General features: G+C 36.4%; 1 protein-coding gene across 10 annotated transcripts in view; it reads left to right on the top strand.

Annotated features, from left to right (window-relative positions):
- Positions 1-21,164, top strand: part of CDC42BPA (CDC42 binding protein kinase alpha) — a 154,388-nt gene that overhangs the window by 80,569 nt on the left and 52,655 nt on the right. For 7 of the 10 annotated variants that reach the window (XM_087964930.1, XM_087964905.1, XM_087964925.1 and 4 more), the window contains 8 exons: positions 4,141-4,389; positions 4,930-5,009; positions 8,684-8,850; positions 9,648-9,770; positions 14,281-14,414; positions 15,359-15,601; positions 15,908-16,018; positions 17,001-17,248. In XM_087964930.1, coding sequence (XP_087821056.1) covers positions 4,141-4,389; positions 4,930-5,009; positions 8,684-8,850; positions 9,648-9,770; positions 14,281-14,414; positions 15,359-15,601; positions 15,908-16,018; positions 17,001-17,248 — 1,355 coding nt within the window. The remainder of the gene's footprint in view (positions 1-4,140; positions 4,390-4,929; positions 5,010-8,683; positions 8,851-9,647; positions 9,771-14,280; positions 14,415-15,358; positions 15,602-15,907; positions 16,019-17,000; positions 17,249-21,164) is intronic. The other 3 variants (XM_087964912.1, XM_087964927.1, XM_087964893.1) reach the window with 1 other exon arrangement.

Genomic DNA, 21,164 nt, shown 5'->3' with positions numbered 1-21,164 from the left:
AGACATTAAGCACAAATTCAAGCTGGCTTCATCTCCTATTGCGGGAGACAGACTGTTTGGCCCTGCCCTCGACCCGCTGCTAATCGAAACCCGAAACAAAAAGAAAATTCTACCTTCCCTTTTTCGGAAGTCAGATTCCAGAAACTCTCAGTCCTTTCGGAGGGGATCCTTTCGGCCCTTTTATCAGGGACCCTTCTCACCCAGATACCAGAGACCCCTATCATTCAGACCAGGGCAGCATCCAGAGGGGTCTGACTTTGGGGATAGGAACAGAAGGGGTGGCCAATCCAAGAGATCCTTTCGAGGAGCAGGAAATAGGTCTTTCCAGCACCCAAGATAACTCCCTGTACCCAACTCCCATTGGCGGATGCCTTAAATTATTCGCGGACCAATGGGACTCCTCAACGTCTGATTCCTGGGTCAGAGACACAATCAGATTTGGCCTTGCGCTGGAGTTTCAATCCACTCCCCCAGACTTCTTCATGTCGTGTCCTCTTTCCAGAGATCCGGTTAAACGCAATCTTATGGAAACAGCTATCCAACATCTACTGGACATACGAGCCATCCAACCAGTAGCTACCAACCAATGAGGGCGAGGTTTCTATTCACATCTTTTTGTTGTTCCCAAAAGTTCGGGGGAGTGATGGAGAGCAATATTAGATCTGAAACGTCTTAACCGTTTCTTAGTATATCGCAAGTTTAAAAATGCATACTCTGCAATCTATCTTACTCGGCATCAGAAAAGGTGACATCCTTACATCTATAGATCTGACAGAGGTGTACCTACATATTTCTATTCGGCCTTCCCACTATAAATTTTTGAGATTCTGTTATAATAACCACCATTTCGAATATGTGACCCTTCCTTTCGGACTAGCTTCTGCCTCCAGGACCTTCACAAAGGTTCGCGCAGCTCTCGCTGCTCATCTCCGAGGTATCCCTGTACGACTCCAGTGTTACCTTGATGAAATATTAATTTTGTCATCTTCCCATCATCAAGCAGTCGGAGATACTCAGACCACATTACAATCCCTACAACAACATGGGTTCTCAATCAATTGGAAAAAGAGTCATTTAATCCATCTGGGGGCAGTCATAGATACGGTGGAAGGCAAAGTTTTCCTATCACCAGATAGACAAAACAGCATTCATCAATTAGTTAAGGAGATCAGGGTTCATAAGAAGGTGTCCCTAGCTGAACTAACAAAATTGTTAGGCAAGATGATCTCATGTATATCTATTATTCCTTGGGCCCGGCTCCACGCTAGATCCCTCCAGTGGTTCCTGCTCCTGTACCAGCGCTCCAGCCGAAGTAAATCCAAATATATACTCAATCACTCACAGCCCAAGGCCGCTGGTCCTCTATAGAATAGTCGTGCAGCATAAACTGGCTGGAGCTTCGAGCAGTACACCTGGCTCTCCGCAGCTTCCTTCCACAGGTACGCAATCAACACATATTAACATTGACTGACAACGTAACAGCAAAAGCTCCCATAAACAAACGGGGGCACACAGTCGAAACACCTTATGCGGGAAGCGGAGCGCTTGTGTCGTTGGTTGGAGAACAACCTGCTTTCCATCAGAGCAGAGCACATTTCGGGCCTGTTGAATACACAGGCAGACTGGCTAAGCAGGGCCACGATCGATCAATCGGAGTGGCGCCTCCATCCGACCCTGTTACAAGAGGCGGTCAGGAGATTCAGGCAGCCGGTGGTAGACTTGTTCCCTTCCCCCCTCAACTCTCAACTCCCCAGATTCATTTCCAGGTACCCCTCACAAGGAGTGGAGAACTTCAACACACTCCGCTGCCGTTGGCCCCCGGGACTTCTGTATGCATACCCGCCACTTCCACTGGTTCCCAAGGTCATCCAGAAGCTGCTGGATGAAAGGGTGGACCTGCTGCTAGTAGCTCCTTACTGGCCCAGGCGGCCATGGTTTGCAGACCTCCGCAGTCTATTCTTATCAACACCATGGAGAATTCTGCCGGACTGGGTTTTGCTAACCCAGGGACCCCTTCAACATCCGGACCCTCAATGCTTGCACCTGACCGTCTGGAGGTTGAGTGGAGATGTCTGAAGAGCGAAAAGTTTTCCAACAGAGTTATTGCTCCCATCCAAGTTGCCAGACGCACCTCAACAACCCACATTTACAATGCCACGTGGTCCAGTTTCTGCAAATGGTGTACTAAGTCTCAAATTGATCCCATCTCTTCATCAGTGGCTCAAATCCTAGAGTTTTTACAAGAGGGGTTTGACAAGGGATTATCACCTAATACGTTGAAAAGACAGGTGGCGGCCTTGGCATCGGTTGTCACTTGTGAGGGTCTACTGTCTCTTTCTCATCACCACGCATACGGAGTTTCCTTCGAGGAGCCACAAATTTACATCCGCCAGCGGTTCACTGTTATCCCACTTGGGACCTTAACAAGGTCCTCATTGCACTCACTAAGTACCCTTTCGAACCCTTGAAATCGTCAAGTCTCCCATTTCTGATGTATAAAGTAGTTTTCCTTGTAGTGATCACTTCCGCTTGTCGTATTTCGGAACTGGCAGCTTTGTTGATCAGACAAGACTTTGCATCTTCCATTCTGACCAGGTGGTCCTTTGTCCTGATCCTACATTTATACCCAAAATTAATTCGGCTTTTCACAGGGCACAAGAGCTGATACTTCCTAATTTCTGTCCCCTGCCATCCCAAGGGTTGGAACTACAATGGCATCGGCTTGATGTGAGACAAGCATTGCAAATATATTTTCACTGCACAGTGACTTTCAGAAAAACAGAAGCTTTATTTGTGTCATTTCAACCCAACATTCAGGGATGCAAGGCCTCATCTTCCACAATAGCGAAAACGTATCAGACTCAATCACTACATTATGCCATGGGGCATAACAGCTCATTCAACAAGTAGCGCCACAACATCGGCAGTGTGGGCCACGCAGGCACCAATAACTGAAATTTGTCAAGTCGCAACCTGGGCCTCTCCATCGCCCTTCATTAGGCATTATAAAATAGATGTGTTTGCATCTGCTGAGGCCTCCTTTGGCAGAAGAGTTCTGCAACGGGTCCACAGGGACCAGGAGGGGAGTCCAAGCCAGATGGAGTCCCTCCCGTCGGACAGGCCAAGCTTTGGTATGTCCCACTACTGGATGCTCTGAGCAGCTCATGGGAGAAAAGGCGTTGGTACTTACCTGACACGCCCGTTCTCTTTGAGCTGTGAAGAGCATCCAGCTCTACCCTTTTTCCGTCTGGTGGGGTCCTGTTTTGGCCAACGAATTGTTAGGGCATTGAGGGCGAGATGTTTATTTATCTCGTCTTCGCCAAAACTGAGGAATGCTGGGGAGGAGTCCCGTGGAGGAGGAGAAGCGTTCCACAAATTAAGCCCAGCCTAGACATGCAGAGACTGAAGCACCTCCCACTACTGGATGCTCTTCACAGCTCAAAGAGAACAGGCATGTCAGGTAAGTACCAATGCCTTTTTTATGTGACAAAAGAATAAATAACATTCTCAGGCAGTACTCATATTAATTGTACTGAGTTAATTTAATAAGCACTACAACCACTGACTAGAAACAAGGATGTCTTCTTGTTAAAAGAAGTTCAGTCACTGTTGCAATTAGACTGAATCTGTCAATTTTGATTTTTGTTAGTTTGTTTCTGCCTGGTCAATTAGTTTGCAAGAATAGTATGACCTCACATCTTCCTGCAAATTTTATTTCATGTACTCCTTATTTTTTATGGTGCATTTCCTAGTATGCGTATCTCTTTTCAAAACAGGTACTGTATCTCTGATATAAAATATTCTGTGCATACTTCCCCAAAACACGTATTTTATGAATTTCTAAGTGCATAACAAAATTCTAAAAACTCTAGATTTCAAAATACAAATGTTGAAAATTTCTTAACAATTTGTGCTTATACTTCTGAATAAATTTATTATGGAAGATGCTTCCTTGGAGAAAGTGGTAAACTCACATTATGTGGCAATACATTTGTACTTGATAATTTTCTGATGCAAGATATAAATGTACTTGTACAGAACCTATGGGGTTTTGCTTCTTGGGTTGGTGTGGTTAATTTATGCCTTTTTGTAAAGAAATTAGCATTAGTTTATTAATTAGCATTCTTTTTTTCCTTTAAGGAGCGGTTTCAGTTTCCTGCCCAAATGGCAGATGTGTCTGAAAATGCCAAGGACCTAATTCGAAGGCTTATCTGCAGCAGAGAACATAGACTTGGGCAGAACGGAATAGAAGACTTTAAAAGCCACCCATTTTTTTCAGGGATTGACTGGGATAACATTCAGAACTCTGAAGCACCTTATATTCCTGAAGTCAGCAGTCCAACAGATACATCGAATTTTGATGTAGATGATGACTGTTTAAAAAATTCTGTAAGTAATGGAGGAGAGTATTTGTAATATGTTACATTGATATTTATGTATTTACGTTTAAATTTTCTATCTTACTTTTTACTAATATCCCAATCATTATTTAAGATAGGCAGCAAATGAACTTTACAAACAAATAAGTAAATAAAAATTACTGATAGACAATTACGATCAAACTTTATGTCTGTTGGGTCACAAAACATGGAAAGAAGCTGAACAATAAGCTTTTATTAATTTCTAAAATAAGAAAAACTTGCAATCGGACACTCCAAAAAAGAATAGTTTTTATTGTTTTCTCAGCTTTTTGTTCTGTACATTTTGGTGGTATAAACATTGCTGGAAATAAGAAGCATTGAAACAGAAGCAGTTTTATACTACCATAAATGATCAAGGAGGCCAGCGGTAGTGTTTCTGTGATGGTCTTTTCAAATCTGCTACTTTTTCTGAACCAGAATACCCATTGTGCTAATTTTACCTGAAATTAATACAAATGGATTAACCTTTTCTAAATTAGTAAACTCTTCTTATTCCTTTAAACCTTAGGAGACAATGCCTCCACCATCACATACTGCATTTTCTGGCCATCACCTGCCATTTATAGGATTCACATATACAAGTAGCTGGTGAGTAACCAGTTTTTTTATATTAAATTATAATAGAATAGCTCAATTACTTTGTGATTTAAAAATAAAATAGAATTAAATGTAAGTATTTCATTGCATTATTTGTTAATATTTGTTTCTGTAGTGTGTGCATTTTACATAAAAATTTTGAACCAATTGTGTAATACAAAATTCATAGGGCACATTGTTTCCATCTTCATAGTAATACAGAAAATGCAGATTGTATAATAAAACTGCACACCAGACAAAATCCCTAATTTTTATATCCAATATATAGTTCTTGTTGGTTTTTCCTCTATCTAGAATAATAATTTAAAAAAGGTAGAGGAGTCCCTGCAGATTTTACTCCACTAGTCATTGCCAACTGAAGAGGCAGTGCTCATCTCCATTTCAAGGCCATTGAGCCAGCACTGTCTGAAACATTTCCATGGTCATGCCAGCATGTCATCATAGATCAGTGTTACCTTTCTGCCGAAGTGGTACCTATTTATCTATTTGCATATGTATGCTTTCAAACTGCTAGGTTGGCAGGAGCTGGGGCGAAGACAAGAGCTCATACCGTCATGTGGAGCTCAGGTCTTGAACCTCGACTGCTGGCTTTCCAGCTGATAAGCCTAATGTCTTAACAGTGAGCCACCATGCCCACCCACCTAGAATAATAGGTGAATGCAAAATATTAAAAGGGCAAAACTACAAGGGTTTTTTATGGATAGAGACAAACATAATCATTGTTTTGCAGTGGCACTGCAAAATACTTATTCAATATGCAATTGGCTATTGAAAGGGCTGCTGACTGATAGAATACAGGACTTATACAGTTGGGCAAATTTATATCATAGATAATTTCCTTACCTGCATTATCTACGTATATACAATGCTGCTTAAAAGGTTGCTAATCTTTTTTGATTTTTTAAATATTTCTTCATAAATATGACTTAAAACATGATCCATACAAGCCCTAAAACTATATAAAGAAAGCCCAATTAATCAAATGAGTCAAAATCTTAATTGATTTATTGAATGTGTGGGAAAATTATGTGAACATCTAGGATGATCAGTTCATCTGAAGGAAAAATTAGAGTCAGGTATTTTGATTAATGGAAATCTGGAAATTGGGTGTGAATATGGAATCCTGCTTTGTTTAAAGTATTGAATTCTGGATATTCACTGTCAAAGTCTGATTTTCACAATACAGATATGTGGAAGTGTGTCATAATTTGGGGGGGCAGATTTCTACAGATCTCCAAAAAACAATTGTTGACACTCATCAGGCTGGAAAAGATTATGAAACTATTTCCAAAGAATTTGGACTCCTTCAGTCCACTGTCAGCAGATTTTGTACAATTGAAGGCAGTTTAACACCATTGTTACCCTCCCTAGGAATAGTCGACCAACCAAGATCACACTAAGAGCAAGGCATATAATACTTTGGGAAGTCTCAAAAAAATTTAAAAGAAGTGATGTCTAAGGAACTAAAGGCCCTAGGAACTAAAGAAATGAAATGGCCAAGTCCAAATCCTGTGCTTAATCCTATAGAAATATTATTGACCTCAGGTAGGCAGTTCATGAGAGGAAACATATTCACATCCCTGAGTTGAAGCTTTTCTGCAAGAAAGAATAGGTTAAAATTTCTCCAGGCTGATGTGCAGAAATCGATCAACTGAAAGCAAAGGTTCACATCGCTTTGAATCATTTCCAGGGGTGGGATTGAGCTGGTTCGGACCCGTTCAGGTGAACCAGATGTTAAATTTACATCTGGTTTACCAAACCAGTAGTTGGACCGACCAGCTGTCCCCGCCCGCCCCGCCTCACCCAGGAGTCTCCACGCAGCTCATTTTGGATGCAAGTAAGTGCATCCATGCAGTCCACGCGGAGGCTCTGGAAGAGCAAAAAATGGCCCTCCCAGAAATTCTGGAAGTCTGGAAACGGGCCTGTTTCCTTCTTCTGGAGGGCCTCCAGACCCCGGAGGAGGCCGTTTTCGCCCTCCCAGAGGCCTGAAGGAATCCTCTGGACTCTGGGGAAGGCGAAAAATAACCCTCCCAGAAGTTCCGGTAGGCCATACCCACCATGGCCATGCCCACCCAGCAATTGGGCAGAGAACCGGTGGTTGGGATTTTTATTTATTTATTTTTTAAACAAGTTTTATTCAGTTTTTCACATAGATTACAAAACAAAAAAGCTCTTTTGAGTAGACAACATAATTCCGGGTCACCACTTTTACATGCAAATATGACATGATTATATATTCATTTTTACATTCAGCTTCCTATCTTATCCAATTTTAACTTAACTCTATTATTACCTTTTCCATTCCAACTTTACAGAAGAAAAGAACAAACAAATTATTCCTGATCTCTGATATTAGTCTCAATCTAAACATCCCCTCAGTTCATTTCAATTATTTGAAGTATATTTCTTAAATATCAATATTTCTTTTAAAGATAAAAATAACAATATGCATTCACCTAATAAAAATTGTCAATGTCCCTCCTTCCTCTTAATAATCTATATTACCCTATTCCCATATCTTCATACTTATTACCTTTTAATTCTTTTATCTGTCAGATTTGCAGTTTCATCACATATTCTTTCCATAGGTTCTAGACTAACACAAGCTTGTATACAAGAAAAAAAGCATAAGTTCCCCCCCACCTTTTACTAATTTGAGTGTGTCCCCTCAGTGGTTTAAATAGACCTTAATTCCCTCACGTTAATTCCCAATAAACATTTGTTTTTAACTAGTTATGATAATAGTCATTCCCTAATAAACTATATATCTTTCCGTCAGATTCCGCAATGTATTTTCCCCCTTTAATTTCATAGAATTTATTTATAGTTTCAAAACAAAAATAAGAAAAAAAACAAATAATCCATTTTAACTAATCCTGGTCACTGATATTGATCTCACTTTTAAACATTCTCACAGTGCGTTTCAATTATTTCAATTTATTTAATACACATTGACATTTCTTTTAAAGATAAGAATAAAAATATGCATTCACCTACTAAAGAATATCAATGTCCATCTGGTTGTTGGGATTTTTAAATCCCACCCCTGATCATTTCCCTCAATAAATGAATGAACAAGTACAACGTGTTTCACTCGTTTGTTTAATTCGGTTCTGTTTATCTAGTTTTAGGACTTGCATGGAGAACAGATCATGTTTTAGGTCATACTTTTGCAGAAATATTGAAAATTCAAAAGGCTTCACAAATCTTTTAGCATCACTGCATAATTGGAGAAAGTATACCTAACTATGTGGGTAATTTGTAGTTATTTTTTTCTACTGACAGAGCTATTTCATTGCTGGAATGGGGAGAGGTGACAAAACTATTCTCTTCCTTCCTTATGAGTGTCGCCACTTAAAATTGACTCTGTATATTTGGAAGATCATTAGAAATCAATTTGGAGGGGAATAAGAGGGAAGAGGGACAATCTTTGTGAGTGGATTTCATCAGAATGTTCAAATGGATTTCTACTTGAATTATATGGGATTTCAATTGCAATTTATGATGGCCTCATTAATACATTTACAAAAAAAATGTACAATAAAAAGACCTTACTGTTTCCAGTTTTCTGTTGGAATGTATATATGAACTTTTAATTATCCTAATATGAAAGTCATAAAAATCACTCTGTTAAAATATTCTAAACCTGATAAGTATCTTCTCAGTGTCCTTTCGGATCGTAGTACTCTAAGATTTGCAGCTGGGCAACGTGTAATGGAACTTGATGCCAATGTTCAAAGAACACTAGAAGATACCTTAGCTACAGAAGCATATGAGAGACGAATAAGACGTTTAGAACAAGAAAAGCTGGAACTTAGCAGAAAACTTCAAGGTATTCCTATGTAAAGTACACATGATTATCTATTTAGGTCAATTTTGGATTCCATGACTTAAGTGGTGAAAAGACTTATATTACTACATTTTCAGTAAAAACAGTATTTGAAAAGATTCAGCATATAATTGGACATTAACAGATTATTTTGCAACTTTGTCTAGATGCATAATACTTTGACAGTATAACAAATTTTACAGCTACTATTAACTTCAAATTTGTCTGATGTTTTAACTTGACTGCATTGAACTTGAGCAAACTTCATGATGCTTGCCAATCCAGGCAAGAATTTTGCACAATTCAGTCCTCATATTCCAGATAGCAGCCTGCCAATGTGTTGTATATTTTTTTAGATGAAGGATATCTTTCCCGAGCTGGAGACAAGATGTTCTTTTAGTTGAATTACTCTGCTTTTTGTGTGGTCATATGGTGCAATATGTGAGAACTACTTTGAGACTTAAATGTGTGGAAATAGTACCTATTTTAAACTTAGCACAAATGTCATCACTTGGTAAATTAGCTAACGTACTGTTTTTTAAAAAATAGAATCAATGTAATAGTGTAAGATTCATTTTCTTACTGTCCTTGATCACTAGAAGAAAGTAAAGGTCATCCCCTTATAGTGAAGTTCAAAAAGTTTGGCATGACAGAAAGTTTTATAGAATCTTTAGATTGGGGTCCAAAAATTGTCAGGCCACAGATACTTCTTGGGTACCATATTATGATTTTTAAATGTCAAAATATATAGTTTGAAAATTTTGAATGCAGTTTCTTATATCTTCCTTGCTTTTTTAAAGAGTCCACACAAACAATCCAGGCCCTACATTATTCAACTGTAGATGGTCCATTAACAGCAAGCAAAGATTTAGAAATTAAAAGCCTAAAGGATGAAATTGAAACATTGAGAAAACAAGTCACTGGTAAGTACCAACACTTAATATTGAAAACATTACAAAACATCACAGAGCAGAGAGATTGCCTAAAAAGGTGACCTCTTTAGATAATCTTTCCTGTCTCATATGTCTTTTTTTCCTCCTTCCCCTCTAAATAGAGAAATTGGAGAAAAAAGAATTACAAGAGAGTAAGTAGGCACATAATGGGGAATACACATGAAAAGGGATGCAGTAATGCTGACTATTTGCCAACCAGATAGCCTAAGGTTAATTAGTTAATTTCCTTTTTGCCAATTATCCTAACATCTGGGTAAGCATTCCATAGGCTGGGGAAATTTTTTCACATTCATTCCTGTTTCTCTGGTTCCCTATCAGTGAAGAAATCATTGAAACTTACTAAAGTGTTTTCTTGCTTCATTTCTGCTTATAAGATCATTTAACCAAACTGCATTTTCCACCTTACTATTTCTAACTTTTGCATTCAATTCTCCAATCACCAAGCAGCATGTCTACTTGCATGTTCTGTTGACTTTATATTGAATTTGACTATTAGATTAGTCAACTTCATTTTCTTCTACGTTAGTGGTTGGAGCATAAATACTAATAACTGAAGGCTGTCCTGCAATGCCCAAATGATTTGGTTAACTGACTGCATTTACCTATATACATTGTACCTAAATACTGTCTTTGCTGTATAGTCTCCCTGATAATGAAATGGTAGAGAAAGGGATAACCAAAATGAAGAAATGAGAGTGCCATTATTACTATGTCCCGGTTAGCAAATAAGATTATAACAAGAGGACATGGTTAATTTCTGTCCTGAATAAAAGCATGGAGTATATTGTTTGTTCTTTTATTTTCTGCTATTATAAAAGTAAGAATTCTACAGTAGGTCACGTTAGAATTCACTAATGGCAAAAAGATAGATGAAAAATCTTATTATACAAGTTGCTATAATAAGGCCTGTAATAGTTACTAGCTTTAAAGGGAGATTTTATAAATCCATCAATAAATCTTAGTCACAATTACAAAGTAGAGTTTCCAATTCTTAATTCTGTTCCCTGTGATTTCCATATATGGAGTTTTGCATTTTCATAATAGCATATCTAGAATATTTAAAGCCTAATATTTTGGGTGAGTGTCTCATCCAAATCTGTACAGGGAAGAAGTAAAGGAGCTGCCTCTGCACATTCTTCCATTATCTTTTAATCAACTTCATCTAAAATTTAGATTTAAATCTCTGAAGTTTGGATTTCAAAACTCAAAATTAATATTTAAAACAATCAAATTAATTTAAAAGATTTGGATGGGAAAAAAGATTAAGACTTCAGAAAAAAAATGAAAGTTAAGTATACCTTCTAAGTGTACTTACCTGGCAGGGAAGATACCTTGATCACAAGCATCTTTGAGATAGTTTCATAGCTGTCGCTCAGATATTTAGGCCCTGAACTTTTAAGGGATTTGAAAATCAAAAACTATTTGATTGTCCCTATATTAATTTATCAAAATTAACATAGTATGATCTTAGTATTTTTGTGGAAGATGGTATCAGAACTCAGCAATATGGTAGTACCTTTATTGTCTAATAAATTTTATTAAGAGGAATAAGCTTTTGTGAACCTTTTACTAAGTTGCTAGTTAGAAAAGGTTCTACAAATTTATGATTAGTTAGTATTTGTAGTAGTGCCCAGAGCTATTTTCATTGTGCAGGTTTTGCTAATGACAGAGCCAGTTTGGTATAGTGATTAAAGATACTAGCCTAGAAATTGTGAGTTCTTGGCCTGCTATAGGCCGTGCCATAGGCACAAAGCCAGCTAAGTAACTTTGAGTCAATCACTTTCTCTTAGCTCTATGAAGAAGGCAATGGCAAACCACTTCCAAAAAGGTTGCCAAGAGAAGTGCACTGGACTTGCCCATGCAGTTGCCAAGAATCCAGACTGACTGGAAGGCAGAAAATCAATCTCTCTTAGTGTCATCACCTTCGTTGCTCCATTTTGCATGATAGAGCTTCCAGACATTCTTCATAGTCTTACATAGACACTGTATAGTCTAACAGTGATTTAGCCAAGTCTTTGGTATTCATTGCCAGATCCAAAAGCTCTAGAAAAATTACAGATGTTACAGTAGATGCACTGTAACAACTGTGGCATCAAGGAGCACTTCCAGACTACAGATCTATATTTTTAAGGGAAGGGTATGCAGTATCTGTTGCCATCATAAACTGAGAATTGTGGATTGTTAAGCAAGTACTTGTCCAATCCAAGTCATTCCAGGCTTGATCCCTTTCAGTCCCAACTGTCTCCAACTTATTATCCGACTCGCTTTTCTTTCCCCACATTTTTCCCTGCCTTGTGGGGCAGCAAGCATCCCTAGAACTGTGGGGCTCTAGGGCTGCTTGCCGCACTCTGGAAAACAGCAGCTGCCTGAGTCCAGTCCCAGCCACAGTCACCCTTGCCTGCCTGCACTCCAAGACCTCTGCTGCTCTACACTCTGCTGTCTGTAGACTGTAAGACTAATATATTTTTATGAACAGCACAGTTAAAAAAAAACTAGAATTTTTCTATTTGAAATTTCAAATAGCTTCTTCTATCTTACTCCGTGTTTCCAAGAAAATGATCTCAGTCAGCATCTTGGCAATATGTCTGAAGCAAAAACAAATGGATGCTTTAGGATAAATTGGGCTCAAGATATTGTACATAATGAAAATGAATGGTATAACATCATTCTGTGTGCTTTGTTTATTTCTTTTAAGCGACTTCTAATTTGTTTTAAAAATAATAGCTTGGGAAGTAGATTCCTTTTGCAATTTCAGAAATAGTAAAATAAATGTAATAAATATTACATTGAATTAGAGCTTTAATTATTTAATTTAACTTCCTTTAATTAGGAGTAATTAAAGTCAACTATATATAATAAGATGTGAACTACAAAATTTTCTCTTGAGTAAGGCAACACTTTGGCTGATTTTAAAAACATGTACACAAAATACTAAGCACCTTTCAATTTAATTTGCTAAATTATACACCAAAGCTTTTAGCTTAGACAGTATCTCCCCTAACTGCTATGTGTAAATGTTATGCAATATGTCTTATTACATTTTATCGTAAGAGAAAATAATAGCATAACCTGCATTACAACCTATGATTCTGAATTTCATGAAGATGAATATCATGAAATAATAGTTGCAGATAAGAATTTCATGTTTACTTAGTCAAAGGTGCTTCTTAAAATCTGAATTCAAAGTTTATTTGTAGAGATTTGAATGTTTTTCCTTATTTAGAATTAAGTTTACCAACATTAATATTAAATATTGTGGGTTCTGTTGTTGTCACATGGTGCCTGCAAAGAGCACATTTATTCTTGGTTATGTTCTTTTCTATGTTACGCTCAGTTATTATCTCTGCATATTCAGCATGCTCATGTTTTCATATATCTGTCATCTGTCCTCTGTTCCTATATTCTGAAGTAACAGAAATAAGTAAGATGGAGGCAAAATTGCACAACCAACCCAAACATTCTGATATTAACTTGATTTTGTATGTCTTTTTCTAAAAACAACACCTATGGGTTGATATTGTACCAAAAATAATAAAGAAAATATTAAGAAAGCATAAGGGCCTCACTATGATTTCTTTTAGGTAGAAATTCTTTATTTTTTTCTGTTCAGTTTTATTTCTCATCAGTATAGATATTTGAGAATGGGAATGAATTTCTCATTCTGTGGGACATTTGTCACAGTTAATGTCTCATTTAATAACCAAGTGGATTCAGGATGTGATGATATTGTTTCCTGTTCGGTCTGTGGGCCTTTTGACAACGTATACAGTGCTTTTCTATAAATCCCTTTTGTTTTTGTAATTCAGATTATTCATATTACTATGCACACAAGATATATCAAAGACATATTTCTCCACTAGCATTACCATGGGCTAACTAGAATATGTTTATATTTTATCTTTACATGCTTCATGGTAGGTAGGTAACCCCCTACAGAAGACTCAATTTAATACCCTGTACCCCCATAAAATTTGGACATTCCCATTTAAAAAGGCCTTTATTGAGTAGGAAGTTACTATTTTGTTTTTAATTGATCTACGAAGAAAGAAAATTGTGATCCACCTGGAGTTTTAAAATTAAAACTTTATAAGCGGATTCCCACTTCTATAAAATAATACAGAGATGAAATTCCCACCATGACATTGGTGGGAATTCTTGGATCTAGGAAGAGAAAATCTAAAATTAGCAAAATTGACCACAGACCCACACTAATCCCTAGCTCATTTAGAGCCTAGAGCTCATTTTACAGAAGACACAGTTTGAAGAAGAAATGGATACAAGATCACATACCTCTCATTTTAACTGGCAGAAAGTCCTGCTACCATAGCTGGCACTTTATACATACAAACTGATAAATAGTTCCTAAACATTCAACTCTTCTGGGAAGTTGGAATGAATGATTGGTCCTTTTTGTTGCCCAAAATGAGCAGTAAGGCTTCTATTTTAGTGTTTTATATTTCTCAGTAATTGTCTCTTATAGATTCTGGGCGATTAGAGCAGCAACTTGAAGAAGCCAGTTCTGCACAAAGAGAGTTAGAAGATGCTACCAGACACATCAAAACTTATGAGAAGCAAATGAAAGCACTAAAGCAAGAGCGGGATGATCTTAATAAGGTATAAACAATCTGATCAACGTTTTTTACTTCTATTTTAGCTTTAGAATACTTCACTTCCGTATTCAATCATCTTAATGTAGCCACACAACAAAATGATTAGGCCATATGACTAATCTGTCTGCATTTGATAGTATTTCTGAAGCAAGTGGCAGTCATGGCTAGGAGGGGCTTTGCACAATTTCATGTTGTATGCCTGTTGCACCTTTATCTGGATCGTGAAGTCCTGCACAGGATCACTCATGCCCTAGTCATCCCTTGATTGGATTACTGCAATGCACTATATATGGGCTACCCTTGAAAAGTATCAGGAAGCTACCGGTGATGCAGAATGAAGGGTGCACATAGTTCTGGGGTCCCTACAATGTCACATATAACACAGCTGTTGCACAAACTGCATTGGATACCATTTTGCTTCTGGTCCAGTTCAAGCTGTTGGTTGTTACCTTTAAAGCCCTATATAGTGTGGATCCAGGGTATCTAAGGAGCTATCTCACCCGAATGGGATTAGTCTGCCCTGCTCGCAGCAGCAGAAAAGGCCTGCTACAGACCTCATCTGCTAAGGAATTTTGATGGGTGGGGTCAAGAAGGGCTTATTCTGCTATGATCCCAACTCTGTAAAACACTCTTATAACCAGACGTGAGAATTATTCCCATCTTTTTTGGCCTTCTAGAAGGGTTTTAAAACTTAGTTTTGCCAGGGGAGTAGTCACCATTGGACGTGGTTTATGAGGTTAAAAGACCTTATCCAAGTCTTGCCATCCATGCTCTTGGTTTTGTTTTTTGCATAGTTTTAAAGTTTTAATGGATGTAGATTTAAATGTTTAACTTCTTTTCTATTTATCTTTTTATGTTCTGCAAACTGTATGTCTTATTTGTTTTAACCCTATTTAATGATAGAAAGCTAATATTTAGGGATATGTCATATTTTGTTTCTGATTGCAGGAACTGCTTGACTCCAGTGAGAGGTTAAAGGCACAAACCAAAGAACTGAAAGATGCACATAGCCAACGGAAACTGGCCATGCAGGAATTCTCTGAGATGAATGAGCGACTTACGGAATTGCATTCACAAAAACAGAAGCTTACCCGCCAAGTTAGAGATAAAGAAGAAGAGATGGAAGTGGTGATGCAAAAGGCAGAAAGCTTGAGACAAGAGTTACGTAGAACAGACAGAATAAAGAAAGAAGTAAGTTTAATCCATCTCCCTCTCAAATTTTTAGAGCACCAAAAATTTTTAGAGCACCAGATTTACCTTAGTATTACACAAGAAAGTTCACTTAAATTTAAATTCATGTGTTTGTCTTTTAGTTAATTAAACAATGGTAATTGATAAATAACAGACTCTGCAATTCATTTTTAATCTTCTACATATGCTTATTGACATCATCTTTATGATAGAATTATATATGCAGATGAATCCACAAGTTTTTGGACTTAGTAAGGAAAAGCAATGCTGAAAGGAACGTTTCTGATTTTAAAATTGTATTTGTAGCTGGAAGTTCATGCTGAAGCTGCAACTGCTGAGGCATCCAAGGACAGGAAGCTGCGTGAGAGAAGTGAGCAATATTCTAAGCAGCTGGAAAATGAATTAGAAGGACTAAAGGTTAGTCTTTACTGATTTCACTATTTTAAAGCGGATGAGTGTCTTTGTCCTATGTAGGGTAGGAGACTTGCAAGTTTGTGTATTATTATTTACAATAGCTTATTATGAGATGACTTTAAATTGAAGGCATACCAAAATGTATAGAAATCAATCATTCTTAACACAGCCGTTGTTCAGGTAGATATTCATTAGATATATAATCTCAAGGTATTTTAGTAATGTGTTTTCTTTTAGTTTCCTACTAAAACTTTCATGAGTGAAATGGTGCACGATAGGGCAAAACGTTTTGAACCAAGGCACCTCAAATGATCTGACTTACAGTATACATCCAAAATCAAGGATCCCTGATCCCTGTAGAATTGAAATTTGGCAAATCTTATAAAGCGATTTATGACATAATATAAAATGTCATAAAACATTTCATGTGGTCAAATTCTGATGTTTGACTGGACTGTCCAGTTCAACATGGGCTACTTTCAAGGCAAAATATATCTGTGAATAATTTCCCTGAATTTTTAAGAACTTTTCAAGTGCTTTAGAAGCTTTACTATTGTTGAAGGCATTGAGGAATGAGGACTCTGGTAAGGAAATAACTCTGAAACAATGACCCAAGGAGTCATGGAACACCCCACCCACACCCACCCCGACAGCAGAATAATAATGAGCTGGCTTGAAATGTATTTCTGTGCATCTATTGGAATCCTATAATAGGAACTACTTTGCAGTGGTCTGTTTTCTATTGTTAATGCTGGAAGAATGGATAATTAAATTATGATTTGTTATGCATTTATCAAAGAGGAAACTCAGTTGAGAAACTACAGCAATCCAGGGAAATGCAGTTTATTACATTTTATTTTAAAATCAGTGTCAACCAATTTCGTTTTCATTTTTTCACCTTCTAGGATGAATTATTCCTATTTTATACCATATGTCAGAATTTTCCAGATCATAAAAACTAATTCTGAAATGTCCCCTTTTTTAGCAGAAACAAATTGGTTGGTCTCCAGGGGTGAGCAGCTCAGAACATCAGCAGGAAATAACAAAATTAAAAGCTGACTTGGAAAAGAAAATAGTTTTTTATGAAGAAGAACTGTCTAAACGAGAAGTAATACATTCTAATGAATTAAAAAATCTGAAGAAGGAATTGCGTGATGCAGAGATCCAACAACTTGCTCTCAAAAAAGAAATTCTGGTATTGAAAGACAAATTAGAAAAGACAAGAAGAGAAAGGTATGACGTTCATGTACAATTCTTCTGTACTTGGATATTTTTATGATTTCAAAAAAGTTGATACAGCTGCAGATATTTATATGTGGATACCCAAATAATATTTTAGCCTAAAGTAACAAATTAATGTGTTTTATCCTTTGAAACAAAATTATTAGAAAATGAATAAAAAGATTCATTAGATTCAGTATGACCTGGCAGGATATATGTAACGATTGTATCTTAAATGTGTTGGATCTTTGCAACTATATACAATAAGTTATATCTTTACATAGCCTCTTTCAAACTACTTTACCTAAAAGATGAAGATGAAAAATAATGCACAATGATAGTAAATTACCTTGAAACAGGGGTTTACATATATATTTCATTCACTGTCCATATAGTTTGTATGTATCTGCCTCTGATTTTGGTTGAATTCAGAGTGTGTTTTTATAAATAAAGGTTGTCTCTATCCATGGTAGGTTATGATAAAATTCTCCTGCACACGTGCATGCTCCAGTCAACTGAGTGAAAGTGATGATGTGAGCAGATGGCACTGGCAGAATACAGTGGGCAACTATGATTATTTACTTATCCATATCATTGATAAGGCAACTCTGGGTGGCTAACGAACAGTAGAAAAATAAATACAAAAACAAAAATTAAAAAACCATATAAAAACCTAGAATCAAGGAGATGGGTGGCACAGGGATGAGAACTTCTGCTTATCCCATCAACTACCTCTGGTGGTATGTGCCCCCTCAGGGTCTCAAGCCAATTGGTAAAACCAACTGTTTATACGCTTCCAGAAGACCAAGAGAGTGGGAGCAGTTCTCACTTCTGGTAGTAGATTAATCCACAGGGCCATGGCCACAGCGGAAAAGGCTCTTCTCCTTGTCCTCACCCACTGAAATTCCTGAGATAGGGTCTGCAGCATGGCCCTTCTACTGGAGCAAGTGGGGTGGGCTAGTCCCATTGGGGTGAGGCAGCTCCTCAAATACCCTGGACCCATATCACATATAGCGCTTTATCAGATTCTCCTCTTTTTTGCTCAACTGGAACATTCTGAGCAGAAGTCCATTCTGCTAATTATTTTTCTAGAAAAAACAAAATTTGTCCTGATTATTTGAATGTTGTTTTTATACATGTAAATATAGCACTTTCTTTTGTAGTAGATTTCATTAAAATAGGATGAGTAAATATATTTTTGATTGATGGTATCTATTCAAAGAAACAGGACTTGGGCCACAAAATGTGCTTTATTATGTAAAGCATATTTAGATTATAGAATTAGAAGGGAAAGTTTAGGACCTTCTTTATGGAGGAATCTGTATTAAACAATTCCTAGAGCCAACTGTCTGACCTTCACATGAACACATCCAGAAAGGTAGAATTTGGTTCCACTGCTGAATTAGTCTTATCGACAGAATATACTTTCCTACTATTTGAACTAGTATCTCTGCTCCTATAATTAATTTATACCTTGTAGAATAGAGATTTGCTTTTGATTTTGTGTGCAACATCCTTTGAGATAATTGAATCCAATCTCAATAATTTTTGTTCAAGATGAAATAGCACTCATTATACTTCTCAATAACTGCTCTAGTTTTTCTGAATCCTTCCTAGAATGTATTGTACATTTTTAGACATAGTACTCAAGATAGGGTTCTTTGCAACAAAGCATGACTTTAGTATAGAAGTTTTACACCCAGTGGATCTATCTATAACTTACTATTGTGATACCATGGGATGCTATTGGATCATGACTGCTAATTTACAGTTATCAATTGTCCTGGATTTCAGCTGTGCAGGATAATTGTATTATACAGTACCTAGTTCTTAATAAATCAATTCGTTGAATACTTGAATGGTTGGTGCTAGCCAAATTCTGTTCCTTGTAAATATTTCATATTCTGTTTATCAGAGTTATAATTTTATAATTGATAGTTTTATATTTATTTAGAAAAGAAATGCCTTGGATTCTATAGAGTTGAAAGGATGTTATTTTAAAATAGTCAGGAAACACACTTGATAAAGTGACCAAAACAGATAATTTGTGAGAAATAAGCATCAAGTATCACTTCTGACATACAGTTTTAATTGAAATGAATAGTATTTCAATTAAATACTGAATTTAATAAATTTATAAATGAATTTATAAATAAATGAATAGTAGGTGAAGTTTATATCTCAATCTCGATAATGTTCTTGCAATACATATTATTTTACCTTTATCTTTCTTCAGTTGTTTTTTCTGTAGTTATACTGATATCAAGATATATCAAAGAAGGCTTTGCTTTGAGAGATATTTTTAAAATATCTAGCAAAAATGCTGTAAGGAGAAGACTGTTTAGTTTGTTAGAAAATAGGCAAAATGAAAGATTTTAATGGCTATTAAAGAACGATCAAGACAGCATTCTATTGTAAAAACAGTTTTTGAAAAATGACTACTCAAAAAGATATGTACCACATTTGCTTTTTGATTTACATCTTCCGCTATTTTTAGACCAAAGGTGCTGAAATATAGAAGAAAATGTTGTCAGGGTTGAAGCTTGAAAACATATCTATGTGGTGTCTAAAATTAATTTTCTTCTATTATATTTGAACCACCAAATAATTTTGAATTCAGATTTTCCCCTTGTACTATTCAGTTGCATTTCTTTCTACTGTCCTGTAGCTTCAATTGAAGCATTCAACATCAGATCTCTAAATCTGTCATCAGAGTTATTTACGTAAAGTTTCACATCGCATCTTTTATATATTGTAAAATAAAAGAATTTTAAAAATACTTCTAAAAAATCTGTGCTAAACACATATATCAAAATAAAGATGTAATCATATGCTTAATTTAAGGAACGGTGAACTGTTTGTTGTCTGAGAAGTTAGCCTTAAACCCCAGTCTGAGGCATAGCTGTGTGACCCATTATCCATTCCCCTGAGAGTTAATGCTTTAATCTTTGTTGGCTTTCCCCCAGAATGTTCATCATATGCATGGAATCTGTTAGTTGAAGAGAGGAGTGGATGGTGTTGGATTACAGATTCAGAGTTTGAACAGCAGTTATTAATATGCAACCCTGTTGGAATGAAGTGTATTGTTTCAAATGATGCCTAGCAACATGCCAATTCAGAACTGGTTCAGATATGCCGTGTTGTATTTCAGAGACTGGTTGAAAAAAAATAATTTGAAGGCAGGGTATTTTGTTCCCTTTCTCTACATTTTATTCTCATAGTTAAACTGATAAACATTTCGGAGTATCTTTGGAGAACAATTATAAATTCTGTCCTAGAGACAAGCATAATTATAGAGATTGTTTAAGCATGATAGATTAAACAATCTTATTTTCTCAGGTATCTTTCCCTGGTACCTTCAGTTCTTGCTAAGCAAAAATATATAAAATTATAACTAATATAACACATTTATAGCTAGTAATAGCTATATAATAGGTAGGGACTAGAGGCAGGGATTTTTTTTGTCTCGTTTAACCATAGGGTTAAACAGTTTAACCATGGTGTGGGAAGGGAAATCCACAACATTTCATCTGTGTTTCATGTATTGAACTGAGGCCTATTTATTATAGCAGAATTTCATTCTGTTTATGCTATTTTAATATAATACTTATGAAGGTTTTTTAAGGATTCATGGTTGTCATTATAAGACTGTAATATACTTTCAACTTCAATAAAATTATAATAGATAGATACCCAAAATTGCAAGAAAATGATGTCTACTTTATTTGCCACAACCTTAGTAATTTTTTGGGTTGTGTTCATCCATAGAAATATGACATTTGGGGTTTTTTTTACTTTGTTTTATGGAGTGTAATCACAAGACAAGTTCAGACTAAACAATCAAATAAATTTTGTTCCATTAAAAATCCAGCCAGAAAGGCACAATTATAGCTTGATCCCAGTTATAAGTATTATTGTATCTCAAGTT

The sequence above is a fragment of the Notechis scutatus genome, chromosome 1, assembly GCF_049901735.1.
Source record: "Notechis scutatus isolate UNSWTSFEM ecotype Mainland chromosome 1, rNotScu1.2, whole genome shotgun sequence".
NCBI lineage: Eukaryota > Metazoa > Chordata > Lepidosauria > Squamata > Elapidae > Notechis > Notechis scutatus.
This window is presented reverse-complemented; position numbering and strand designations above follow the sequence as displayed.